Here is a 26,644-nt window from a genome sequence, read left to right as displayed (position 1 = left end):
AGTCCATGTGGGAGCTGGGAACCATAGATGGGGCAGATGGGAGATGGAAAACCACCCAGTCCCAGCTGTGATAAAGAGGCCCTCAGCCAAGTGGCAGCAGTAGAGAGAGGAGCAGAGGAGGCCAAGGAGCAATGAGCCTTTACTGTCTAAATGCTGGTGAAGCCCCCATATGGAAAGTTCATACAGTCTGGCTTCAGGGCTCTCAAAGCAAATTCAAATGCTCAGTATCCCAGACCCCCAGGAGAGTAAACCATATAACTAAACAACATAACACCTAGCCAGTTTTCTAGAAGGAAGTCTTGCCCTTCTCAGGCCAGGTGTGTCCAGCCAAATTTAGGAAGGTGCTGCAATGTCAGGGCTTGAGGGCTCATCTGAGCTGAACTTGTCCTGAAATGCTCCTGTGTCACCCCTCTACCTAGATGCTGGAGGTGGGCGCCCACACCCGGGTGCGGGACGTGTGCGAAAGCATCTCCACCAAACTGCAGCTGGCCTCCTGGGAAGGCTGTAGCCTCTTTATCAAGATTGCAGACAAGGTACAGCTGGCAGGCGGGTCAGATGCCAGAGGAGCAAGTGGGCAGGGTGTGTGGAAGTCCCCACTGGGCTGAGGGGCTGAAAGGACAAAGGTAAGTGGGCTCATGAAGTCCACAGGTGCCTGAGTGAGCAAGGCCAAGTGTGGCACCTAGCTTCCCAGGCCCTGGCATCCTTAGGAATGCACTCCCAGGAAGTCCTTCCACCTGTGCACCCCCTTTTGCCTCTTTCCCTACCCACCCCAGGTCATCAGCCAGAAGGAGGGAGACTTTTTCTTTGACTCCTTGTGGCAATTGTCTGACTGGGTGAAGAAAAGCAAGCCTCAGAAAGAAGGTGGGGAGTGTCTGTGGGGCGGGGTCGGGATTCATCTGCGATGGAGGGGTAGGGGTGGGGACTGTCTGACTCCTTGGGCCAGATCACAAGGCTCCCCTAGCATTTCCTGCATGGCCCTTGTCCATTCATTCATTCCATGTTATATGTCCGCCCCCCCTCCCACCATGTCATGGGTATGACCAGGCCTGGGGCCAGCTGTGGGGGCCCTGCCCTGGAGCTCTCCCAACTCAGGCAGGGACAAGATATCAGGGAAGGTATAGAACAGACAAAGGATGCACGGGGCCATGGGGGTGGACAGGGCCTGACAGGGAGGTCCAGGAACATTCCTGGAGAAGGCGGCTTCTATACTAGTCTTGAAGGATGAGGAAGAAAGGTAGGCAGGGGAGGCAGCAGGCGCAAACACAGAAGCAATGTAAAGGTGTCAGGAGGAGTTGCTGTGGGCAGGGTGCAGCAGGGCCCTGGGCCAGGGGAGGTGGGGCATGGCCATAGAGCCTGGCAGGCTGGAGGTGGTCCTGGTGAAAGCTGGGCCCCAGGCCAGGCTGGGTGCTTACTGTTGTCCCCGCCCAGGGGCCTCTGTGACACTCCCCTACCAGGTGTACTTCATGCGAAAATTGTGGCTCAATGTGGCCCCAGGGAAGGACATTCGTGCCGACACCATACTCCATTACCACCAGGTACCCAGAAAGGCTCCCTCCAGTGGGGGTTTGGGTCCACCCTCACTCCATCCCACACCTACTCTGAGATGTGGAGGCAGAAGGCCTATGAGGGCTTCATTGTCCCAGGGGCCCTGAAGTCTACTGGGTTGTGGGGGAAGGCCTGGGAACATTCAGAAGGCTCACCCCATATGGTTACCAGACCTACCCCCTGAAGTTTCTGGAGCCAGGAGCAGAGGGAGAGTAGCATTTGGCGACAGTGACTGTGCCAGCATCTGCAGCCTGACTGCCAGGGAGGGGCAGGGAAAGGGGACCTCCCCCCATCCCACAGTCAGAGGAGCACTAGCCTCTGTCCTGAAGGGTCAACTACATAGGGGTCGAGCGGGCCACTGTGAAGATGTTAAAGGTCTCTGCCCCAACTCATGAGGGTAGTTGCCACTGCAAGAAACCCTATCCTAAGGGCCTTAGCTTCTTGCTGGCTCTGTCTCCTAGGTGGGAGTGGGCTAACACCCCTGCCACCTGCCACATGAGTTGGGGGGCAGCAGCCTAAAGCCCAGTGTATCCATCACCCAGGAGCTGCCCAAGTACCTGCGTGGGTTCCACAAGTGTTCCCGGGAGGATGCTATCCAGTTGGCAGGCCTCATCTACAAGGCCCAGTTTGACAACAACCAGTCCCAGCTAGCTAACATCCCCAAGATCCTGAGGGAACTCGTGCCGGAGAATCTTATGCGCCTGATGTCCTTGGAGGAATGGAAAAAGGTCCCTCATGGGAGCTTGGGAGGGACCTTCAGGTTACTGCCCCTCCCAGGGACCCTGCCTTGGCAGGATGAGCATATTCCTTGTGTGGAGGATGGTCTGGGCCTAAGTATATCACACTTTTCCCACATTGACCATAACACCTCACAGACACATTCTGGGCAGAGGACACACCTGGCTCTCAGTGCACCCCCTGCACACCCGAGCTAGTCTCAGGTACACAGGCTCTGGGCTAAGGCCTCTAGGTTCCATGTGAAGGGCCTGGAGAGGCAGTGGCCCCCACCAGGCCTTCACTGACCCTAATCTCCCACAGAGCATCCTTCTGGCCTATGACAAGCATAGGGACAAGGCAGTGGAGGAGGCCAAAGTGACCTTCCTAAAGCGGATCTGCCGGTGGCCCACCTTTGGGTCTGCCTTCTTCGAGGTGAAGGTAGGCCTCACCCCATACACACCTGTGCTTGCCTAAGAAGGCTCTACCCCAGCTCTGGCCCCAACAGCCTGAGCTCCCCCAAACACACATCTTGGGGCAAGTCTGGTCACTGGGTTTGAGAGAGGCATGTGGGCACACATGCCTCAGGAGAGGCAACCTGGCCTGCCAGGATGGGTTGTGAGTACCACACTCATTCCCAGCAAACCTCGGAGCCCTCCTACCCGGACATCGTCCTCATTGCCATCAACCGGCATGGAGTTCTGCTCATCCACCCCAAGACCAAGGTAGCAGCAGGGCTCCACAGGACTGGGGAGGCTGTCAGGGTCCCAAGACCCCCACAGAGGTGGCGCTGTGGTCACCTGCTCTTCTGCCCCTACCCCATGGCCCCAGGGGCTCAGGTACACCCCAGGGCAGCAGCTCAAACTCAGACCCTGAGCCACTCTTCCCCCAGGAGCTGCTCACCACCTACCCATTCACCAAGATCTCCAGCTGGAGCAGTGGCAGCACCTATTTCCACATGGTGCTGGGGAGCCTGGGCCGGGGCAGCCGCCTGCTGTGTGAGACCTCTCTGGTGAGCCCCCTCTCCCAGCTCAAACACACAGGACCCAGAGGCACTGGGGACAGGCTTCCTCCACACTGATGCCCTGCTTCCACCAGCCCAGTTACTAATTATGGAGGCAAGGCCACCTGTGAACGATGCCAGACTGGGAGGCCTGGAAGGAGATGAGGGATAGGTGTCACCCAGGTGTATGGTGGCAAGACCTGGCAAGAGGGCCCTGTGGTTCTGGGCCAGTCTTCTTGCAGCAGGAAACCTATTTCCATTCTCACCTCCCTGTCCAGTGTATCCCTGAGGCAAAAGTTGAGTCCTGCCGGGCTCTGGTAAGGACCACCCCCAGCTGTACCCAACAGCCCCCAACCTCACCCTTCCCTTGTCCAGGGCTACAAGATGGATGACCTGCTGACCTCATATGTGCAACAGCTCCTGAGCTCTGTGAACAAGCAGCGGGCTACCTGTGCCCCAGCCCTGGCTGACCCCTAACAATGGTGGTACACTTGCCCATGCAACTAACCTTCCCAGTTTGGGGTTCTTTTGGCCTCTGCTGGCAGCCTTTCATGATGCCCCCTCCCCAGAACACTCCATAACCCTCATCGCTCCAAACAGGACCCATCCCCTGCGTGGGGCCAGAGGTAGCAGGCCTCCTGGCCCAGTTAGCAGATGGCTGAGACAACCACCCAAGAATGTTCAATAAAAATTCCTGGAGCAAGGAGGAATGCGTCAGTGAAAAGAAAGGATACGGGTTCAGGTGGTCAGGAAGCCTGGGAGGCACTGGCCAGCAAAGGGTTTCTTCCAGGAAAAGCATTGTGACTTCTCCAGAGACACATGGATGGCAACTTTACTCTCAGAGAATGACTTCATTGGTTTCTCCCTCCTTCGTTCTTCTCCTCCCTTCCTCCCTCTTTTCTTCCCATTTCTTGGAGTAGGTTAAAAAGCCCCTCTCTCTATACACCTTCCTCCTTCCCCTGCATGGCAATAAAATGGGATGACACATCACTGCTGCCAGCCAGGTAGAGGCAGAGGCTGCTGGCTTCAGGAAGGAGGCAAATCTGGATGCACAGCCTTAAAGGACTGGCTGCACCTCCTGCACTGGCAGCCCTGTCAGAGCCTGTCTCCCAGCACACTCGACCCACCAGGTCATCCTTCATGGACTGCGGGTTTCTGGCTGGCCTTTTTCTTCAAGCTCTGATGGAAGCCTGGCCCTGGAAACAGGGACTGGGTCCCACCTGCCCTGTCTGGTGTCTGTTGAAGTATGTCCAAGGGGGCCACTGCCCCACCTCTTGACCCCATCACCACAGACCATGCAAACAAAATGGTTGTATACACAAGCCTTTATTTGTTATGCAAGTGTGAGTCATACCAAGTCCTGTGCTGGCCATGGAGGAAGTGTCCTCTTTGGAGGGTAGGAATGAGCCACCCATCTGGCTCCACCACCTTCTGGCCCCCAGCTTTACCCAGAGGCTTAATGTGTGCCCAGGGTGTGGGGATGGAGAGACTATGGTGACCCCAGAGGAGCTTGGGAAAGCCACAGTGATCCAAGCCTGGGATGGAGTAGCCAAGGCCAGATTTTAGGAAGGAAGCCTCCTGAGTGAGGGGGAGTAGGGTCCTTGTCCCTCCTGATGATTCATGGGATGAGTTGGCAGGACTTGCTGGCCTACTTCAGGCACAAGGATCCTACTTGGTTGAGTGGGTGGCTGAGGGATGGAAGGGTGGTCCTCCAGAGTTCCCCTTCCCTGTGACGTTGGGCCTGGGGCTAGGGCAGCTACCTGGCTGTGTGGGGCCACATAGGCACCCAGTGGGGCCAGTCTGGGCAGAGGCTGACCAAGCCCCCACAAAAGAGTGTAAGCTGTCAGGCCCCTTGTGGGAATGGAACAGGTCTGCTAGGGAGAGATAAGAGAAGTGGCCCCCATCCAGGGCCAGGGGACTCCAGGTCCCAATTTGCTTCTGTCCCTTGAGGATGTCAGGCTAAAGCTTGTAGACATGGGCCTATCATAGGCTCAATACATCCAGGCCCCCACCTCTGCCCTGTGCCTGCAGAGAAGGAGGGAGAGGAGCCCATAGCAAGGGAAAGAAGAGTCCCGGGGAGGGGGGAAGAGAAGGGAGCAAAAGGAAGAGGAGGGAATGCTGACCAGAGAGAAGGGAAGACCCATGAAGGGAGATGAGATGAGCAATGGAGGTGGCAAACAGAAGATCTGAGCAGGAGCAGGAAGACCAGTGAGGAGAGGAGAAGTGAGGGCAAGGGGAGGCCCCTCAGGTAGAGGAGAGGCCCACAGACTTGGGATAGGCCTTGGGGGCAGCCAGCTCCACCAGCTTCTTCAGCCTCTTCTTCAGCTCCAATGGGAAGTTCTTGTAGCATCTCTTACACATGGGCTTCATGTCAAACTCCATAAATTTGTTCCTGGGGAGGAAGTGCAGCAGTCAGAAGAGCCCCATGCCCTATCAGCTCTGAGCCAGGTCTTCCTCAACCCACGGAGCCAGAGCCTGAGAAGCGGCCTGCCCTCTTCTCCTAGCCCAGAGCCTCCCTACCAGCCTGCCCCAGCCAGTAGGCCAGACCCCATGGTGAGCTTCTCACCAAAGGTCCCGGTGGACAGGGAGATGGGCCTCCAGGCCTCTCTTCCCTCCTAAAGGCTTCTTTCAGATTCTGACACTTCAGAACCCACCATGTTCCCTGCTGTCCTCAGAAACCTGCTCTTCCTCACCTCATAGCACCTCTCCCAGCTTCCTGGATGAGCCAGCAGTCTGATTATTTTGCCTTTGACTTTGCTCTTCCCTGGGCTGCAATGCCCTTCCCTCCCCAGAGCCCAGTGTCCTTGTGAATATGTGGTATTCCTCCTTTCACCATGCCCTGGGGTTCTCTGGACCTGCTTCCATGAGGCTGGAGCTGCCCCTTGCTCCCACTGCACCCCCCAAGGCCTGACAACAGAAGGTGACCAGGAAGGCCTGATGAAAGGCAGAGCCCATAGAAAGCCCACTCAGTTTGGAGCCCCTTGATATGCCCCACAAAGGAAGATGCTGTGCAGGTCCCCTTGGGAGGCTGGCAAGATTTACTTCAGGGTGAGCTTATTGTTGCAGGTGGAGCAAGAGAAGCAGTTCACACACCAGGCCTTGTTGAGGGCTGAAACCACTATGAGGGCAGATGGGACTCAGGCTTAGCAGGTCTCTCCCGCAGGCCCAGCTGTGCAAAGTGAGGTCCAGCTAGGTCCACAGCTGCAGGACCCACAGCCCAGAGGGATAGGAGTGGGGGGCAGGGGGAGGGAATAGTGAAGGGGGACAGGGGAAGGAGGGGACACAAGGACAGAACTGTCTTATCGACACCCTTGATCACATGGTGGCAGCTGTAGCAGATGTCCCCAGCGAGCTATGGACCAAGCAGATATCAAACATACAGGCAGCAGTGTCCCAGCCCAGGACAAGAGGTGTGGCTTATCCCCCACTCTGACCCACAGCCCAAAGCCCTCAGCAATCATTTGGGCCTCCTGGCTCTCCTTCTAGGACACAGCCTCAGGCCTGAGGTGAGGGTACCCATGGCACATCAGAATCAACCCCTTGGAAGGACAACAGGTTGAGGCATTGCTCCTCAAAATGCCCCTTTGTTCCTCTGCTGTCCTGAAGGGTATGGGCCAGGGCAGTAACCCCTGTCTCTCATACCAGAACAGCTGGGTAGCCTTGCCAGATATAGCAGAAGTAAGGAGGCTGATGGCACATGTCAGCCCCACGAACCCAGGACTTTACATGGTTAGCTTGTTCAGTTCCCACAAGAGGCCTGGGTCATAGGAGAACATTTCTCAAATGAGGACACTCAGACAGGGAGGGCTGCCCAGGTCTCAAGACACTGCACTGGGAGCAGCAGCACCACAGCAGACTCCTAGGTGGGCTGCCCACATAATCTCCTGCTCTGACCTCCTTTTTTTCACACAGCAGCCTTCCCAGAATACCTCCCTGCAGGCTCTCCAAAACCCCTCAGCCCCTGACAAGGGTAGGCAGCCTCCTTTCCAAATCTGCACCATTGCAGGCCCTGCCTGCCCACCCTCTGCCCCAGGCCTCACCTGGTTGTGGTGGGTCTCACAGTAGGCCAGGCCCTTCTTCTTATAGTGCCAATGCCCTAGGAATGGCTTTTCACACTTGGCACAAAGTGCTAAGCAGAGAAGGGGCAATGCAGGGTAGGTCAGGGCTAGAGCAGTGACCCCAATGCCCAGTGAGTGATCCTGCACATCACTGTCTTCTCTGGGCCCGTTCCTTCACTAGCAACCTTGACCCCAGTTGTCAGGTGCTAGTAAAATGCCTGGAGTGTGCTGGGCCCTTCCAGGTGGGGCTGCTTTGGTATTTGCATGGTGCCTTCTTGGAAGGCTGTATGTGTCTGTCTTCCAGGGGCACTCCCTACAAGCCCTGGAGTCACATGTGGGCATTTCCCTACAAGCCCCAGAGTCACTGAGCAGCATCTTCCTATTCAGCAAGGATTCAGCTACCCACAGAGGGCTGGGAGCCAGGCCTGCAACAGGAACTTCCCCAAAACACTACCCAAGGCAGATCTTCTGGGACACAGAGCTAGCCAAGGTATTGAGGATCAAAAGCCTCCTTTCCAAGTAATGTCCATCATACTATGAGAGCCCACAGTGCAGGGGAGTGCTCCATGTAACTCAGGCTACCTGAAGAACTCACCAACAGGTATACCCAGCTTCCGTGTGTACACGGGACTATAGACACAGCCAGTTCTGTCAACCACAATCCTACAATCCCTAAGGCTTTCTCATGACTTTGGAATCCTCTAGAAAGCCAGCAGGGGAGGAAGGAAGGTGGTCTCCTGGTTCACACAGATGAGCTGGTGCTAGGTCAGGGGTGAGGAGGGAAAGCACCCAAGAGAAAGGTGCCTGCTGGGAACCAACCACCCAGCCTGGGGGTGGGACTGTGGAGGAGCTGCCTAGTCAGATTCCCACTGTGGCCGAGAGCCAGGGGCATCCCCACCTCCAGTCTGGGCCAGCCTTACCTCCACGTGCCACTGCTTGCCTAATGCATTGGCCACACGACCCTCAATGGGCTGACAGTAGGCACCACAGATGGGGACACCCATCTTGTTGTGTCATGGCAGGCAGTAGAGTTCCCCCTTCAGCTCTCAGGCTTCAGCAGTCAGCTCCTTCCTAAAAGACAATGCAGAGCCCCCAGATGATATCCCTGCGCTTCTTCAGGGCCCACACTGGCAGGGGCTCAGAGCAGCCCCTCCAACCTCAGGGAGCAGGTTCCTGAGAGGGCCCCCTCTGTCCCAGCAGAGCTCCCTGGGCAAATGGCTCTTTGATCTCTTTAGGGATTTCTGTTGCCTCAGGCCCCAGGGCACAGAATTCCAACACAGTACTTGCAGAAGGCAGCCCATGAAAGTACTGTCAAGTCCTCTGAGAAGCATATCTGTTCTCAAGGCCCCACCTCACCAGACTGGGGCCTGGGACAGCCATGAGGGGATGGCTCTGCAGCCTCTCTTTTCTCTTTCCTTTACTCTCCAATACCAGCAGCAACCCCTACTCCTCACTCTTGTTCTCCATGCCTTTAATTCCTTCCTGTCAGCTTCTTCCAGGGGCCCAGCCCTCGCTCACCTCTGAGCCGCAAACCTGGATCATGCACATCCTCCCTCAACAGAGCTCTGGAGAAAGGGGTTTCCTGCAGTGGTGCCTTTCAGGCCCATCCACTTCTTCCCAGCACCACATTCTCCTGCCCCATCATTGCCTGGGAGGGAGTCCCACCCTACTCTCCACCAGTTCCTATTGCAAGTACCTGCAATGGGTGCAGCTGAAGTGGTCCGGGTGGTACCAGGCATTCCTGAACATGAGGGGTGGCTCCTTAATGACCAGGTAGCACCGCCAACAGATGTACTTGCCCAGGCCCTTGGCCTTCTCAAGGTTGTGGCAAGGCCAACACAGGTGCCTACGAGAGACAGGTGGGTATTGAGGCAGAGTGCCCACTCCTCCCCTTCCTCTGAGACAGCCTGGGCCACCTCCCGGAAGGGATCCCTGACCCACCCTGCTTTTAATGAATATCTGTGAGCCTCAAGAGACTCGGCCAGGGTCCAACAGAGCAAGCTAGCCACTCCTGCAACCCCTCAGACACATTCTTCAAAAAGAGACTCTGCATAAGGAGAAAGACTATGAGAACATACACCAGAATGGTGGTATTTGCTGTCTCAGGATGGTACAGCAAACATGATCGTTTTCTTCTTCCCACTTCTGAGCCCAGGACATTGTATGGAATAGAGTAGACATTTCACTGACTGTTGCCAAAAAAAATTAGTTTTATTTTTCAAATGTCTTTTAACATGCATAAGTAGTCATATAGTAACAATTAGACTTACAACCCTGCCATGTCCAGCAGAGTGGCCAAGAAAGACCAGGTTTGGTGGCCCGCACAAACCTTCCTTTGGGGTCTGCCAGACAAAGAGGGACTGAACCTCTACAGGCTCTTTCTGGTTCCAAAGACAAACATGGCTGTGTCAGATGGAGGCACCTAAACCCAGGAAATATCATTACAGAGTCTTTTTTGTGTAGACCTCAGAGTAAGTTCGGATGCTACTCCCTGCATTGGGCAACAGCTGTGGTCTCTACTGAGAGAAATCAACATGGTTTCTGTTTTTGTGAGCCTCAAAGATGAAAGGAATTTAGATTCTAGGTTCCCAGGCAACAATGTGCAAAGGCCCCAGTGCATCACTCCCATTCCCACCTATCCCTGATCTGCAAGTGCCCCTGTGCAGCCATCCCCCCAACCCTGGTTCCAGATTCCCAATCCACAAGGAGCCTCTCCAGCACTCACCTGATCCCAGGGTTGGCCCCTTTACAGACAGTTCAGGGAGTCCACTGAAGATTACTCTCAGGCCAGGGGTGGTAAGCAGATCCTGGATGGCAGGGCAGCCAACTCAGGGTCCAGCCCTTGACCACAGGGCCTGAGCCTCATTTGGGTCTGGGCTCCATGCTGCATAACACTGCTCTCTGCTTGCCCTGACTGTGTCTTATCTCCTCAGTGGGTATGAATAGCAAGGTGCCCAAGTGAGTGTCCAGTAGCTACTTGCTAAGCTACTTACCACAGAGGGAAGCAGCTCAGGATGAGTCTGTTAACACATGAATTAATGAAGGTTGTGAAACAGAGGAAGGAAGGGATGGTGGGCATCATTTCCCTGTGACAGCATGACCAGCCTAAGACTGAGAGCTGGTCTCCTGGCCCAGGACAACTGGCCCTCTCTACCTGTCCATGTGCTACAGATGTGGCCTGTAACTACAGCCTTAACTCTGTGACTAAGGATTTGCCCCTTTCAGTCCCCATATCCTTGAAGCCCAGTGGGCTTTCCTCACCCAACTTTTACCCAGACATCCTGTACCCCAGGCTCCCTGGCACAGCAGGCCACACCATGTCTATTGCTTGCTTGTATTTCTGTCACAGACACAGCATTTACAGGTGACTGTTTTTATCAACAGTCACCTGTAATAAGAACAACATTCAACTCATATGGAATAATTTTTCTTTTGAAGCTATAGAAATTAGTACAGCTACCCAAAATTCTTTTGAAAATGTCAATGAACTCAAAGCCTCTGTCAGCAATCACCCCAACCCATAAGTGCCCTGTTCAGGGCAGACAGTATGAGTCAGTTCACCACTTGCAGGGAATGGCAGGGAGGGGACAAGACCAGGCACACCCCACTGGTTCCCAGGCAGGGAAGAATTGAGAAGCCCAGCTGTCTTGAAGGAACCGCAAATGGGAAGTGTGTTTTTGACATACCTGATTCCTACACCAGGTCTGAAGGCAAGCTGAGAATTTTTTTCCGGTTTCAAATCCTGGCTCTGCCATTTCTAGTGATTTGTAACTGGTATGTTATCACCTCTCTGAGCCTCGGTTTCTGCTCTATACAGAGCAGTCACACAACTATACACAACTGGGTGACAAGCAAGTTTGAGATAGCACATGTGGCAGTTAGTTACTTCTCAATGAGCGCTACATACATATTTTACATTTTAACTAAAGTATTTAACTCTTTTGAAACTAAAAGTGGTAATTTTTTTCCCTGTGTTACTGGAGATACCTTTTTGGAAAAACAAAGAAACGACTTTTGCTGAAGCAGTCTCAGGAGCAGCAACTGCTAGCATCGAAACACTCCAGCCTCAAACCCCCCAAAATGAGTCTTGGGGGACCAGTGGGCAGCAGTGGCCCCTTCACAGGCCTCCCATGCAGAGGAGGGGTCCACACTACCGAGGGCCAGGCCTCCAGACTGAATGGTCCCAACAGGCACAGACAGCACCCCATTATACACAGCCTGCAGCTGTGCCCTGTTCAAGATAAGGCCATGGTTTGTTCCACACACCCAAATGGAGCCTAATTATACAGGGCAGGACACAGGGACCTTACATCAAGAGTCCTGAAAAGGACCCCTCTCATTCAACAAGACAAGATTCTTCAACCTCTCACCCTCCCCATTCACGAGACCCCTCCACTGTCTCCCATGCAGGCTTGGGAGCCTGAGCCCATTGCCATGGCAGCCGGCCCCTCCAAGCAACTCCCAATGGTAGGAAATTGTCCCCTTCTGAAATGTCTTGTTGTGTCTGTCAGTCCCAGCCAGTCCCCCCACCCAGCCTGCATCAACTCTGCAGCTTCAAAGCCTCTTTGATGCTCAGTGGCCAAGTTGGGGGTGAGGGGACTCCCAGGCTGGGACAGACTGGAATATTCACAACACAGTGGCAGCAGAGGCAGCCATAGGAGTGCCCACCACACAAGGAACCCCTTGGGAATGAAGCAGTCTTTCAGAGCCAGAGGGGCTACCACCTCCCTTCCCCTCCTTAAATAGCCGGCCTTCTACCACAGCCACACAGAGACCGCTACCGCCGCACTTCAGTCTTCTTGCCCCTTCACCTGCACCCAGCTGCATGAGGTAAGGGCTAGGGTCGGGTGGGGGCAGGTAGGGTGTTCAGGGGCTAAGCAGAGAGTACTTTAATCAGGGCAGGGGTGGGGTGTGCCTGTCCCTGAGATACCTCCCTGAGATCATTGTAGAACCTATGTCTGGAAGACACCCCAGTCTGAATCACAGCAGTCCCATAGGGCAGTGTCCTTGTCTAACCTGCTGGGTTTACAGAGAGTGCCTTACCTCAGACCCACAGTCCAATGAGTTGAGACCCAGGCTCCCCACCACTAGGTTGTGGAGCACAGGCAAAGTCAGATGAGAAGCCGAGAGGGAGAGTTTCCGGGCTGCCTGACTACCACAGGACTGCCACTGAGGCCTCCTACTATGGCCACATATGCCCTCTGTCGCTCCCCTTACCCACAGCCATGCCAACCCCGGCTGGCACTGCCCAGGCTGCACTTCACACACCCTCAGCCTCCGTTCCCTAAGCAGAGGAACCCAGTGCAGAGGGGCACATGCAGGTCAGGCTCATGTGTCTATGGCATGCACAGAGAATGAAACGGGTCCATTTCAGATACTGCAAAAATCAGTATGAAAACTCCTAAAATGGGTAAGGGATAAAGGAACCTCAACAAACCAAAAAGAAACATGAAAGCATTTTGAAATCAAGCATTTTTAAAGCATTTTGAGAGCATGCACACATGCAGCCTTCAACAGGGGTATGAGGTCAAGAGTACTGGGTAGAAGGCAGAAAGCCAGGTGCTAGCAGGCCCACCTAAGGCCATAATAGACTATGTGGCCTGTGTGGTCACACCTTATTTGTGGGGCTCCTGACTCCCTGTTCTGGCTGTAGCCTGGGCTCCTCCTCCACTGCTGGAATGCTTCTCTCCTGTGAACAGCCCTTCCTCCACCCCTCATCAATCCCAGCACAGAGGCGAGGAGCCCTGGAAGCTGCACTGCAGGTGAGAGTTCACCAGGCTGAAGCTTGTAAGCAACCCCAGAGCAGGAGCAACAGGGCAGGAGCAGCCCCAGGGCAGGAGAAGCAGGGCTGGCGGTCTCCCTGACCCTGCTTAGAGGGTTGCCTCCATCCTGCCCTCTCCTGACAACACCTCCTACTCCCAGGCCTGGTGAAGGAGTCCTACCCTCTTCTTTTTGGATCTCTTGAGTAGACTAAAAATCAAAACAGGATATCCTCCCCTGTCTGTTGGAGAGGACATCCACCAGAACCAGGGTTCACCAGATGTAAAATGGCTGTTGCCAAGGCTAGCAGGGCTCTGAGCTGGCCTCTCTGGTGTGGGTAAAGCAGGCAAGTGAAGCCAGGCAGACAGGTGTCCTCCAGGCCCCGGCCTTTCTGGGGCTGCAGATCTAGAAAACCCTGGCCAGTCTTTTCCTTTGGGTGAAATGGCTCTATCTCTCTTAGGAAAGAATCTGTTCCAGGTTGTTAAATTACTCGGAGCAGTAAAACAAATCTTGCTGGCCTGAGGCCTGAGTGCAAGGCTTTCTTTACCCATTAGGGCATCCAAAACATAGTTTTGGGGCTGAGTCCAGAAAGCTCGAGAGACCTTGGGATCTGCACCTGTATGGCCTTTGGGTGCCAGCAGACAGAGCAGGCCTCTGACCGGTGATATGGCCCATATATGCATTTCTAGTGAGGCCTCCTCTGTGGCAGGTGCCGGGGTCAGGGCTGGCAGCAGGGAAGGCGAAAGCAGCAACACTCATCAAGGCCACTGTGGGAAGTGCCTTGATGCCCAGACAAGCATGTGCATCAGGGAGGGTCCTAGGACTTGGGGTGAGCAGAATTCACCTGCCAAGACTACAGAGGAGCTGGCAGCATTTTACACACTAGTCTCTTGGAACCAGGTAACCCATCCCCTTGCCCATTAAGGGTGGGGCTCAGGTACCCTACGTGCCACCCTGCCACTCAGCACAGCTGAGGACCAGAACAGAAAATACAGGACCCCTCCCTCTACCCTCCCACTCCCAAAGCCTCAGACAGATAGGGTCCACTCCCTACTTTCCTCGTGGTGTTGACTCCATTGCCCTGGGTCTGAGACAATGCACTCTGGGATATTGGCCAGGCAAAGGCTTTGGCAAACTCGGCAGGGCACAGCCTCCCAGAGAAGTTAGCCCAGCAATAGCCTGGCAAACTCCAGGCCCTGGGTCTGTTTGTGGGGTTTGGTGAAGTTTAGAAAGCCTGTGACACAGAATGACTCAGGAGATCCTCCCATTGCCCCCCAGGAAATGCCAAGCATGAGAGAGCATGGTTCTTGTGGTTAGGGACTGGCAGATTCTGGAGGCATCCCAGTATTCTTTTTTGGGCTCCCATGGAGGATAGTACTCAACTGAGATCTGTCCACTTTCCTTCCAGGCTCATCCCTGGGCTCTGCCTCCAGTGGAAGCATGAATGACCTTGAGGCAGTCTCCCCAGGTCTGATGGCCAACTCTTCCCTGGGCACTGCAGACCAGTGTGGCCAGGAGACGTGGCTGCAAAATGTCTTCTTTGCCTCTTTCTACCTCCTGAGTTTTCTCCTGGCTTTTGTCGGCAATGCCCTGGCCCTGTGGCTTTTCATCCAGGACCACCGATCAGGCACCCCTGCCAATGTATTCCTGATGCACCTGGCTATGGCAGACCTGTCCTGTGTGCTGGTCCTGCCCATGCGCTTTGTCTACCACTTCTCGGGGAACCACTGGCCATTTGGGGAAATTCCATGCCGCCTTACTGGCTTCCTCTTCTACCTCAACATGTATGCCAGCATCTACTTCCTCACCTGCATCAGTGCTGACCGCTTCCTGGCCATTGTGCACCCTGTCAAGTCCCTCAAACTCCGTAGGCCTCTCTATGCACACCTGGCCTGTGCCTTCCTCTGGGTGGTGGTGGCCATAGCCATGGCCCCACTGTTGGTGAGCCCACAAACCGTGCAGACCAACCACACAGTCATCTGCCTGCAGCTGTACCGGGAGAGGGCCTCACACCATGCACTCATGTCCTTAGCTGTGGCTTTCACCTTCCCATTTGTCACCACTGTTACCTGCTACCTGCTGATCATCCGCAGCCTGCAGCAGGGTCTCCGTGTAGAGAAGCGCCTCAGGAACAAAGCAGTCCGCATGATTGCCATGGTGCTGACCATCTTCCTGGTCTGCTTCGTGCCTTACCACATCCATCGCTTTGTCTATGTGCTGCACTTCCACAGCAGTGGTGCCTCATGCACTGCCCAGCATGCCCTGGCCCTGGGGAACCGGATCACTTCCTGCCTGACCAGCCTCAATGGGGCACTCGATCCCATCATATACTTTTTTGTGGCGGAGAAGTTTCGAAACACCCTGTGCAACCTGTTCAGTGGCAAAAGGCTCTCAGGCCCGCCTCCCAGCTTTGAAGGGAAAACCAATGAGAGCTCCCTGAGCGCCAGGTCAGAGCTGTGAGTTCTAGTCACCACCTGAGCCTGCTGTAGACTGTCTCAGGACAACTCCCTTAGGGTTTTGAGGCTTCTCCCAGACTCACAAAAGAGAAGCCCATTTCTCCCCAGTCATAGTCTGAGAAAAGAAACTGAAATCTCAGTGGATTGCTACCACTCCCTCCAAGGTAAGAACTAACTCATTACCCAGCATCCAGTCCTGACTGATCTGATGCGCAAATCCCTAAAGAGGGAGAACTGTCTGAATCAGCTGCCCCCTCTGCAGACTGTGTTGGCCCAGCTCACTTGTAGCTATTAGGTAATCAGTGACTTTGCCCTGTAGTGAGGGGCAAGGAGGCCAGAGGAATAACTCCTGATCAATGAGTTTTTCTTTCCTGACTGCTGCCCAGCCTCCTTTCCACTAGAGAAACACACAGCAACAAAACTCTGAGGAAAGAACCCAGAAGGTGGCTGCAATTGTCCCATGAGAAGAAATGCAGGAATCCTGTGAAGGGTAGGAGGCATGTCTAAATATTTCCTGTGACATGCAAGGTGCTTTGAGTTCGCTTTGTGACACCTTTGCCAGATGACCCCCAAGTTTAGGGGTCACAAATGATAAATTATAGCTGAACACTGTAATACATTTCAGGCTTAAGGTCACCGGGTGACATCCAGCAACCATGGTCTGGGGGGCACATCACTTCTTGATCCCTCCTGCTGTAAACCCACCTGGAGACCTGCCAGTGGCCTGACAATCCCCAGAGCTTCTCAGCAGGTGCCCAGTCCTGGTCACACATATAGCATGAGTGGACAACCAGGCTTTGTCACTGTCTGAGAACACCTTGGGCAGGTAACTGGGTCCTTGTGTGTGAATCTGCCTCCCAATAACCCAGACCCAGTAGGGGTATCCTTCACCCTACTCCCTCCCAAGAGACCTCTACCAGCCTGGACTGGCCAAGCTGTGCGCTATTTCACTTCACAGTGTGGCATGTATTGCCTTAACAGGTCCTTTTTTGTATGTACTTGATTATAGTGATCATAAACATAACTGTAGCCATAGCTCATGTGGCTCCATGGATTGAGCACACGCCTGCAAACCAAAGGGTCACTGGTTCAATTCCCATTCAGGGCATATACCCAGGTTGCAGACCAGGTCCTGGCACAGGGCACGTGAGAGACAACCACACATTGATGTTTCTCTCTCTCTCTCTCTCTCTTTCTCTTTCCCTTCCCCTCTCTCTGAAAATAAATAAGTAAAATCTTAAAAAAAAAAACCAAAAACCTAACTGTACTTTAGATTCTGAAGGTTATTGTGTTTGGTTAACAATACCCTTCCCCAAACTTCTCCCTTCAATCTAATAATGACAAAGCAGAGGCAAAGGGAGGAGAAACAGATAGCACATGCCTGTGGTTCTCACAACCCACAGTATGTCTACCCTACACAGTCCCCAAGGTTCTGCACTGTGGTCTTCAGAGGGCCAGCCCAGGCTGGAGGGTCCAAGCAAGGGCCCTGCTCCCATTCATTACAGCAAAACTTTACTTTTGTACCATGTCTTAAATCTCCCGAGCATTTTTAGCCTCTTCCAGATTTTCCCAACAAGGCAGTGAGGCTAGGGGCACAGTGCAAACTGTGGCTCAGGAAAAGGACAGGACTTGCCCAGGCATACACCTGCAGGTGGAACTGCCCACTGATCAGCACAGAAACCCCAAGTTGCTGCCTGCCCACCACAGCCTCTCATTTGAACTAAGGCTACTGCTGAGTACCCTGCAGACACCCAGATGGACACAAGGCAGCATGGGGCAAGCAAGAGTCGAGATTACTATAGCAGCATCAGGAAGGAGTGAGGGGTACTATGTCAGAGAATAGACATGGTGACAAGTCCCCAAGTAGGAGAGTGTAAGAATCAGCACACAGCTAGAGTGTTGATCACAAAGTAGGTGCAGCTCTTCCCTGAGACTTGGTGATCAGTGAAGGAGAAGCTCAGAGTCATTTGGGACCTACTGTATTTGGAATGCCTGCTGGACAGACACCAGTGGAGATGTCCTGAGGGCAGCTGAGTGTCCCACAGGAGAGGTCTGGGGTAGAGGTGTACATCTGAATTATTCAACACATACATGCCGTTTAGGGCTCTGGGACGGTGGGTGGACATGAGGGCCAAGTGCAGAGCCCAAAAGAACCCAATATGGAGAGATGGAGGAAGGTAAGCCAGAGGAGGAGACAGGCAGGAGAACACAGGGGCCTGGGCTCCCAGAGAGGAAGCTTTTCAGCAAGAAAGAGGGTGACTATAGTGAAGGCCACTGAGAGGCTGGCAGTGACCTCTGGGTCTGGCAATGTGGAGGTCACAGGGACCCCAACTAGGCAGTGGGGAGATGAGAGAAACTAGCATGTTTGCTGGGGAGTTCTGCAGAGAATCAAGAATCATGTGGGAGGAACTCAGAGGGCATTTTGGACCATGGAAGCTACCCAGCCTGTTCCTTTAGAAAGGGAGAAAGAGAGCTACTGAAGCCTCGAGCCCTCTCAAAAGGGTGCAGGGTGAGCAGTGCTTTGGGAAGTGCAGAGACACAAGCAGGCTGTGGGCAGCACAGATGCTTGGAAGCAAGGGCGCTCCAAGAGGCTGTCCCCTCAGGCAGGTGGGAGTGGAGGTCATCAGACTGGTGCAGGGGGCAGGGGTGGGGAGTGGAGACAGTGGTAAGGGGAGAGGAGAAATGAAAATAGGAACTCTTCCCAGAGGATTGAGCTTAAGCACTGAGCATCGAGATTGATGGCCCTGAATTTAAGAATGAATTTGGAAACCCTGGCTGAGTGCTTTCTCTCCAGAAGCATCCAGATATGGGTGCAGGTGGGAAGCAGATGGCTAGTGTCAGCAGTGTGGAGTGGCCAGGAGGTAGTAACCTGACTCAAAGCTCATTACACTGGAAGCACTGAATCTAATGGCTCCCACTCTGGCCACCTTCCTCCTTGCTGTATGTAATCAGCCTTCTCCTGGGAACACCCCCAAGCCTGAGGTGGGCCCAGATTCTTTACCCCTCGCTCTCTCCAGCCTCAGTTCTCACCTGTAAACTGGGCCCTCCTACCTGCCTGGCAGGGACATGGTAGGCCACGCTGGCACAGGCTACAGTACCTGGAACAAGCTTGGTGCTCAGTGCATGGTGCCTGTGATGAGAGGCCCTCCTTCCTGCCCATCTCACCTGGGCAGGCCCATCTCACCTGCCTGCGTTCTTCACAAAGCCCAGGTCAGCCAGTTCCACATCACACAGCTCACAGCAGAAGCACCCCGGGTGCCAGTTGCTGTTCATGGCCTTGATGACATGGCCAATGATGAATTCACCTAAAAGAGAGAGGTCCCTGCTCACCAGGGCTGGGCACATGCCCCTCCCCCTCCTCAGCCCTACCCCAAGCCTTGTCCACACTGGTGCTCCACCTGGTCCAGGGACTCCTCCCTGAGCTTGGGAAGATAATGTCTATAGGGGCTGGAAGGCCATTGCTCTGAGAGACATGGCACAAGCATCCAGGGATGAGCTATCCACGATCCTGCCCATCAATTTCCCAAGCATGCAGAGGCATATGCTGTCTCCAGCCTTTACCACACGATCTGCAGCATGGAGCAAACAGCATTTGGAAGTCATGTTCACAGTACTTCCAGCCTTCAAACTGCAGATGGGACCAGCAGAGAAAGGACAAGCCAACCAGCCATCATTCTCTGAGTTGCACTGGCCGGTCTTTGTCAGATCAGGACCTGCCCTTAGGCTAAACAAGCATCCCACTTCATACAACTGTTACCCTGCAGGGAGTGGAGGAAGCACCCAACCCTCCCTCCAGAGAAGGCTTCCTAAAGGAAGCAATAAACAGTTGAAAGACAGCAGGGGTAGGGTACTGAGAGGAGGGCATGCAGAGACAGGGAGCAGCAGGTACAAAACCTGGAGACAGAGGGAATGGCTGGCCTACTCAACAAAGGGGAGTGCACAGTGAGAGGCCTTATTAAAGTGGGGAGCTCAGCAAGACCAGCCCTCAAAAGCCATGCTGTTTGGTGAAGATATTGGCCCTGTCAGTCCTAGGAGCCTGCTGAAGGCTATGGGTGGGAGCATAGGCTAGGGGGTTGGGGCCAATTTGGAATTGAATGTGTCACTTTTCCCCATTCCTTGAGTCTTCTCTGTGTGAGAAGTCCATTTCCCCAGAGGCCACAAAAGATCCAGGAAAGGCAAACAGAAAGAGGTCATGGGAAGGGGGGTCCCTGAGGGAGAGCCCCAAGTCCTGAGGCTAGCAGGTGCCAGTGTGGACACCATCTCTCTGGGCAATGAGGGTCCTTGCACTGGCCCCAACAGTAGCCAAAACCTGCCTCTGCTTTCTTCTCTCCCTTGATAATTGTACTTGGTCTTTCCTTTCTCTAAAATAAGCATTTTATTAGGCTACAGCTGGGTATAGTCCTACCCAGTGACTTGTAGTGGCAGGAAGAGTACAGATTCATTCAGCAAGCAATATTTCCTGAGCACCTATTTGTGTCAGGCTTTGTTCCAGGCACATGGCTACCATTCCCCAAGGTTTGCCCACCTCTCCCACTGCCCGTACAGTTGGCTAGCATTTCCCAGGAGGCCCCATGAAGAATAGCTGTTGTTACTCTGCCATCCATCAGCCTTTGAAATCTATGCAGCATCTTCCACTAGTCACCACCCCACCGCAACCAGCAGAAGTGTGATGCTAACTGTTTAAGGACCAGCTACGGTTGGAGGGCAGGTGCTGATCTGCAGTGTTTGCCAGTTTCTGTGGTGCACATCTTCCCACCACAGCCGTGCTATGGGCATGGAGCTGAGAACAGACGTGCAGTGCTACACCACCACCACACATGTGTGTAGAAATAACTTCAAAGGCACAGATGATAGTAAAATGTAATAAGATAATTAGGAAGGAGTGGGATTTGAGTTTTGTTATCTTTGTTTTTAATAAAACTTATCTCACTGTACACTTTATATAATTTAATTTTTAATAATGCTGTGTTTAACAGCCATCTCTAAGGTAAAAGTCCTAAGACCTTACAAAAGCCAAAATCTGCCTTCCTGTCCACATCCCCTCTACTCCCTTTCTTTTGCTGCCCTCACACCGACCTCCCACTGCTCTTCACACACCTTGCACTCTCCGACCTCAGGCCCTTATCACTTGCTGTGTCCTGCTAAGTGCTCTTCATGTGGCCGTGTACATGGCTTCCTGCCCTCCTTCAGAACTGCTCAGACATTATTTTTCCTGACCACCCACCCTCCCTCCCTACTCAAAATACCTTACAACCACAGCACTTAGCACCATCTGATAGACATTAAGTTACTCAGTGTACTGTCTGATCCCAAGGGAGAGTAGGTGCATAAGGCAGGGTGTTTGCATTCCAGGGCCTCCCAGAGTCTGCCCCAAGGATGCTGGAGGAAAGGTGACTCTCTTTCAGCACCCACAGCCACCAGGGAAGTACTGTTCACATCTCAGGTGAGGAATGGACCCACAAGGTGTGAGAAGCAAGTTTCTGTGCTGGTAGAAGCACAGCTCGACTCAAGGCCTGGCATGACTGCCCCATCTTTCACCGGTCAGGACCCCAGCCAGGTACAGTGCACAGGGCTGACTGGAGGGCAGACTTGGAGCTGGGTCAGGGGCTGGGGCTCTGAGAAGGCAGCTGGCTGAGGTCCTGGGAACATCCTCACTTCGTAGAAGAGCCCCTCGGGGAAGGGCCAGAACCACTGGGCATACACAAAGCAGTGCTCGTGGTACAGATCTCCATTACTGTTGACAATCCTCTCGGCAGGAGTGAAGCATGCCTGGCAGCGCTGGCATACCACATTGGCTAAGGTATTGGACATGTTGCTGAGGGGAGACTGAATGGGAAAGTCAGGACTGGGGATGAGCAAAGACCATCAGACCTGGAGGGTACACTCAATGGGCATGCCCCCTCCTTCAAAAACATAGTTTTTTTGGGTAAGGAAAATCTCTTTCCTCACCCATTGACATTCTTGGCACTGTGGTGACTCAGAGACATGTGGTCAGGGCCAAGCTGCTAGCATTGGCTTGGGTCACCCTTCATAGCCACCCACACATGGTCAGTGGCAGTGCATACCAGGGGTCACAGCGTGCACTCACGGAAGACAATCCTGCAAGGCTAAGGTGGCCTCTCCATTTCACAGGTGGAGAAAGTGAGTGACCTTCCCAAGGGCCACAGTGGTGGAGGCAGAGCTCCCTGCCTCTGAAACCCGTCTTTCTGTCACATCCTGCCGCCTCAGTGCAGTTCCTGGAGGGTCAGACACAAGCAGGCAACAGCCAGGTGCACACTGGTCAAAGCAGTCAGGGTTGTGCAGCCTGGGCTGCCCCTCTCTCTGCGTCCAGACTCGCAGCTGTGAAAAAGCCATAATCACAGCTGCAGTGATGTTGGTTAGATGAGAGACACACGGAATTACTTGGCTGGGTACCTGGACCACAGGAAGCCTCCACAAAGGACAGTGCTCTGGTTGTCAATGTCACTGACTCAGTTCGCCCACTGCTCGGTCCTTATCGCACCAGGCCATCTCTTGGGTGTCAATGGCCATCTCAGCTCCCTCTTGAACCTCCTGTCACCCCTTCTCAAGGAACCAGAGGGCGTCTCAGGTATAAAACAGGTACAGGTGAGATGCTCTGTATTCACACCCTCATTTAATCTCCAAGGTAACCTTGCCTTCCAGATGAGACCTTAGGCTCAGAGAGGTTAAATAATTTGCCCAAACTCACATAGCAAATGACATAGTCCAGATTTGCGCTCAGATTGGTCAGACTTCAGCAGCTTTTTCCCCTGTAGTTAGTGTCAAATCATCTGCCCTGCCAAAAAACATGGAATCACCTTCCCATGGAGAAGGTAAAAGTGTGAGTCTTTGGGACAGGAGCTGGGTGGAGAGCAAACCTCCTCATCCATGGTGGGTAATTGCTATCCCTGGTGGAAGTGAGGGGCTTCCTTCCAGGAAAAGTACAATCCAAGCCAAATTACAGGGTAAGTGACCATGCTGAGCCATGCCTGTGCTGACTCCAGCCCAGGGGTCCTGAGGCATGGCCAGGAGGAGTCATGCTGGACTTGATAGCCTCTACAACCTTCCAGTGCCTTAATGGCTATACCTTCTCCTACAAGTGTAGCAAATAGGCTTTGTCCAAGAGTCAACTCTGATGGATTGGCAGTGCTACATGGAAAACTAGGCAAAGAAAAATGGTCTAGTTCACCGAGTTAAACAGTGTCATGTTTGAGAATATCTTTCCAGCCTTTTCTAGCACTCAGGATGTTGAACCCCATCCCTCTCTGCATAGGGTCATGAGGAGAATTCTTGAGTGAGTGTACCCCCCAGGAAGAGGAGCCTAGGAGGTGGGAGTGGGCTCTGCCTCCTAGGGATCTACGCATAGGATGTGAGCAGCAGGTCTCACAGAGGGTTGCTGCCACATGGATGCAGACTGGAGGCTGGGATGGGGCTTTCAGGCAGGACTTGCTCTCTGCTCCACTTAGGGAACCCACATGGCAGGGGCAAGGTAGGAGCACTCTTCAGCAAGACTTGCCAGATACACTGGACTTCAGCTGGCTCAGTCCATCCATATTTAGGCTGCAGGGACAAGGAAGAAGTGGCAGAAGGAGTTGGGCAGAACCCAAGATGAAAGGGAAACTGCCACAATGAGCAGATGCCCACCCTGCTCCCACCCCATCTTCCTCAGCTTCTCTGCTGCTCCCCACAGAATGACAGGGCAAAGAACTGACTGCCTGAGCCACTACATAGAGCAGAGCTGGACTTTGTCAGCACAGGCATGGTTTCCTGCCCCAAGAACACTGTAAACCTGGCCTTTTCCTCCCAAAGCACACACCCAAGGTGGCAGGGAAGAAGTTCCAAAGCCTGGCTATAAACAAGACCTTGAAGGTCTTGGAGAAGTCAGAAATCAACAGGAAATCCTGTGACTGGGGCCTGCAATTCCCCACTCAAAGGACCCAAAAAATGAAGCTGAAACAAGGATTCAAGTCTAGCCACAAGCTTTTGGACTACTCCTTAACCCAGACTTCTGGGCCCTAAGCATACAACATACACATGTTCTGTCTGTCCCTGCAGAGCCCCCATCTCTGCTGCAGGGCTGATGACCTGTGTCTTCATGGAGTCACCACATCCCTCTAACAGGAGGGCTGGCCTTTAACTGGTGTGTGTCTAGTTCCCTGGCTGGGTCCCTAGACATCTCAGGTCAAGGATGCTGCTGTCTGTCACTACATACCTCATACAAGCCCTGTAGAGGCAGGTGGGGTAGGGGCTAACCACCTCACCTTGTGCTTACTGACTGCCCCTGCCCAAGTCTCAGGCAGTAGCACCCTAACGATACTCCTGTGGCCACTTCCCCATGCCACCCTGCTCAGGAACAGACAATACTCCAACCCACTGGCCAAAGACAGAAGATGGACAGATGTGCCTAACAACCGAAACAGCACTGGCAGGGATAATGCCAGCTGTCTCCTGTCGGGGAGACTCTGGGCTTAGCCCTACAGTTCAAATCCTAATAGCCCCAGCCACCTGCTGTGGGACCTGGAGAAAGGTACCAGCTTCTCTGGCCCTCATTTCCATAGTTGCAAAGAGGTACACCAGAGTAACAGTAACTGCCTTGTAGGGTAAAGTAAGAAATTCATGGCATAGAGTGTGTGGAGCACAGAGCCCAGCAGGCTAAGTGCTGGACAAAGAGAGTTGTTTTCAGCAACTCTGGGAGACTTCCAGAGTCCCTCCACCCCTACCCAACCTGCTTCCCTGAAAAAGGTCAAATGGGACATATGGACATTCCATGTCCACCTTCATACATTTCAGCCAAGAACAGGGAACACAAAGTCTTCCCAGTTATCCCCCTCGGAGACGCTGGCACCCGCTCTGGCTGGACAATGCACAAGCTGCCAGGGGTACACCCAGCTGTCTGGAGGCCAAACCCCAGAGCTGGGGGAGAGCACCCCATCCTGTACCCCTTTTCCAACCTTCCCCAGAAACCCAAAAGACTCTCAATGGTGACAGCAACACAAGCCAATTTGTGGGCTTATGCAAGATGTCATTGAGTTGACAAGATGCCACTGAGTTTTACAATAATTTTTAACCTGGAGTGTGGGGGGCCTTCTCTGTACTAGGTCCTTGTGAAGGGAGACTGCTAGTTCCAGATAAGGAAACTGAAGCACAGAGAAAGCCAAGTAGCCTACTAAGGGTCACACAAGATTGGACCCATGTTCCCTCCTGTCCCCACAGCTCCTGATGGTATCATACAGGCATGGTTGGCCATTCAAGAATCTGTCTTTTCAATAATCCCAGGCCTTTCCCCACTCCAGTTTCCACACACCTGAGCCTAGAAAGACAGTGTTAGGGCTTGGGAACAAACAACAGCCAGTCACAAGGGTCTGTTTACACTCAAGGATGGGTCAGTATTACTGAGGCTGTGTCAGCCTGGGCAGCAGTCAGTCCAATGTGTGTGCTCCATGGACAGGCAGATGAGCCTGCAGTCCTGGCTCCAATGCTCCTTGGCTATGTGGCCCACAACACAGTCCTCTCTGAACCTGGGCTTTATCACCTGCAAGATGGGCCAGCAATAGCTACCTCCAGGGTTGTTTAGAGGGTAAAGTGAGGTAGCACCTGCACACATAGCCCATAACTGCTCAGTAACTGGCAGTCCACAGTCTTCCTTCCCTCCTTCACAGAGCACAGTACCTCTTTATGAGCATTGCCATGTGCCAGGCACCATTCTGGGTGTGGGGAGAGTGGGGATTCCACTTAGCACCGCCCTCCACACTGCAGTGGCAGCTGCCCCAGCACTGCCTTGGTCCTCCTTCCCACCCTTCTTCCTGAGGCCTTGGGAGGCTGGTGGCAGGGTCACTTAGCTGCCTGCCGTGAACAGGAATTCACACACAGTCAGCTCCACTCCCATGCTAGAAAATCAGCACACTGTCCTGGCTGGTGTAGCTCAGTGGATTGAGTGCCAGCCTGCGAACCAAAGGATCGCTGGTTCAATTCCCAGTCAGGACCCATGCCTGGGTTGCGGGCCAGGTCCCTAGTAGGGGGCACATGAGAGGCAACCACACATTGATGTTTCTCTCCCTCTCTTTCTCCCTTCCTTTCCCTCTCTCTAAAAATAAATAAATAAAATCTTTTTTAATTAGCATACCATCTTGGGCTGCTACACACAAAACACTTACATTATCAGAAACATGTTCCAAATTTGTACGGATCTTTCAGAAATTAAGAGCTTTTCCTGAAGCCCTAGCTGTGCCTCTGCTCTAGCAGGTCCCTGTACTTTTAAGTAGGTGCACTTTAAACACTTCACGCTGACAACAGAGAGCTGGGGGAACCAGAAGTTCACAGAAAAATGAAGTTGCGTGAAATATAAACACAGAGCCATGCAGCATGAGCTCTCCTGAAGCTGGCTCTCACCATCACCCATGTGCCTTTCATGCCTCTCAGCTGTGTGCACTCTGCACTATGCAGTTACTCTCTGACACCATACCTGGCCTTCAGTACCCTGCTGGCCCACTCTCCATACCAGGGCTCACTCCATAGATGCCCAGAGTGCTCAGAGGTCGAAAGTGAGAAATCCTATCCACTCAGATGAGTTACCTGGCCTGCTGAGCCTCAGGTTCCCCACCTGTGCCACAGACTTGTTCAATCCCGTCCAGGTCCTTGCTGAGCCTGCAATGCTGGGTACAGATGCAGGCCCAGCAACAGTTACCCCACAGTGCTGCTTGACAGTCTCTGATCCCCTGCTCCTCCCATGCCCTCCCTCTTGCTCCATTCTCAGCCCCAGACAACTTGGAAGGCTCAGTCCACATCACCCGTGGGAAGGGCCCCATGCTGTATACGCATGTGAGCACAAAGCAGGCTGCACTTGCACTGAGTACCATTAGTCCCTGGACTGCTTTTCCTCCTTAGGTGCTCTGGGTTCCCCACTTCTATGACTGTAGCTCTCTGTCCCCTCCCTGACTCCCCCTCCTCCCAACTTCAATGTCCTCTCCCATAGTTCCTCCCACACCTCCTATGCTGGGAGACCTACCTATCACTTTGATGCAAATGACCCCCAGTGCTGCTTGGCAGTCTCTGCTCCCCTTCTCTCCCTTCTTGCTCTCCCCCACCTTCTAATGGATGGTTCCACCCAG

The 26,644-nt window shown here is 53.6% G+C and overlaps 3 protein-coding genes across 8 annotated transcripts in view; 2 read left to right on the top strand and 1 right to left on the bottom strand.

The window, feature by feature from the left end:
• The window catches only part of MYO7B (myosin VIIB), a 111,458-nt gene extending 106,898 nt beyond the window's left edge, over window positions 1-4,560 (top strand). For 4 of the 6 annotated variants that reach the window (XM_053918547.2, XM_045203146.3, XM_045203147.3 and 1 more), the window contains 8 exons: window positions 420-533; window positions 774-861; window positions 1,429-1,535; window positions 2,088-2,273; window positions 2,584-2,700; window positions 2,901-2,984; window positions 3,152-3,271; window positions 3,638-4,559. In XM_053918547.2, coding sequence (XP_053774522.1) covers window positions 420-533; window positions 774-861; window positions 1,429-1,535; window positions 2,088-2,273; window positions 2,584-2,700; window positions 2,901-2,984; window positions 3,152-3,271; window positions 3,638-3,739 — 918 coding nt within the window. In that variant the 3' untranslated portion in view covers window positions 3,740-4,559. Of the gene's footprint in view, window positions 1-419; window positions 534-773; window positions 862-1,428; window positions 1,536-2,087; window positions 2,274-2,583; window positions 2,701-2,900; window positions 2,985-3,151; window positions 3,272-3,637 lie in introns of all 6 variants that reach the window. The other 2 variants (XM_045203144.3, XM_045203145.3) reach the window with 2 other exon arrangements.
• A 946-nt stretch (window positions 4,561-5,506) lies between these two features.
• On the bottom strand, window positions 5,507-21,347 carry LIMS2 (LIM zinc finger domain containing 2). The gene is given in 9 exon segments (XM_024569640.2): window positions 5,507-5,654; window positions 6,305-6,380; window positions 6,572-6,614; window positions 7,303-7,391; window positions 8,219-8,391; window positions 9,017-9,166; window positions 18,721-18,841; window positions 19,098-19,164; window positions 21,192-21,347. Coding segments are annotated over 9 exon segments (1,023 nt in total).
• On the top strand, window positions 14,506-15,807 carry GPR17 (G protein-coupled receptor 17). Its single transcript, XM_024569710.3, has one exon. It carries the CDS (start codon window positions 14,521-14,523, stop codon window positions 15,538-15,540), a length of 1,020 nt encoding a protein of 339 aa, XP_024425478.1. The 5' UTR covers window positions 14,506-14,520; the 3' UTR covers window positions 15,541-15,807.
• Window positions 21,348-26,644: the final 5,297 nt, after the last annotated feature.

Source organism: Desmodus rotundus, chromosome 2 (assembly GCF_022682495.2).
Source record: "Desmodus rotundus isolate HL8 chromosome 2, HLdesRot8A.1, whole genome shotgun sequence".
NCBI classification, from domain to species: Eukaryota; Metazoa; Chordata; class Mammalia; order Chiroptera; family Phyllostomidae; genus Desmodus; species Desmodus rotundus.
The sequence above is the reverse complement of the archived record's forward strand: the minus strand, read 5'-3'. Positions and strand labels throughout refer to the sequence as shown.

Coding starts and splice junctions, on each gene's coding strand:
- GPR17 (XM_024569710.3), top strand. CDS start 14,521: ATGAATGACCTTGAGGCAGTCTCCCCAGGTCTGATGGCCAACTCTTCC.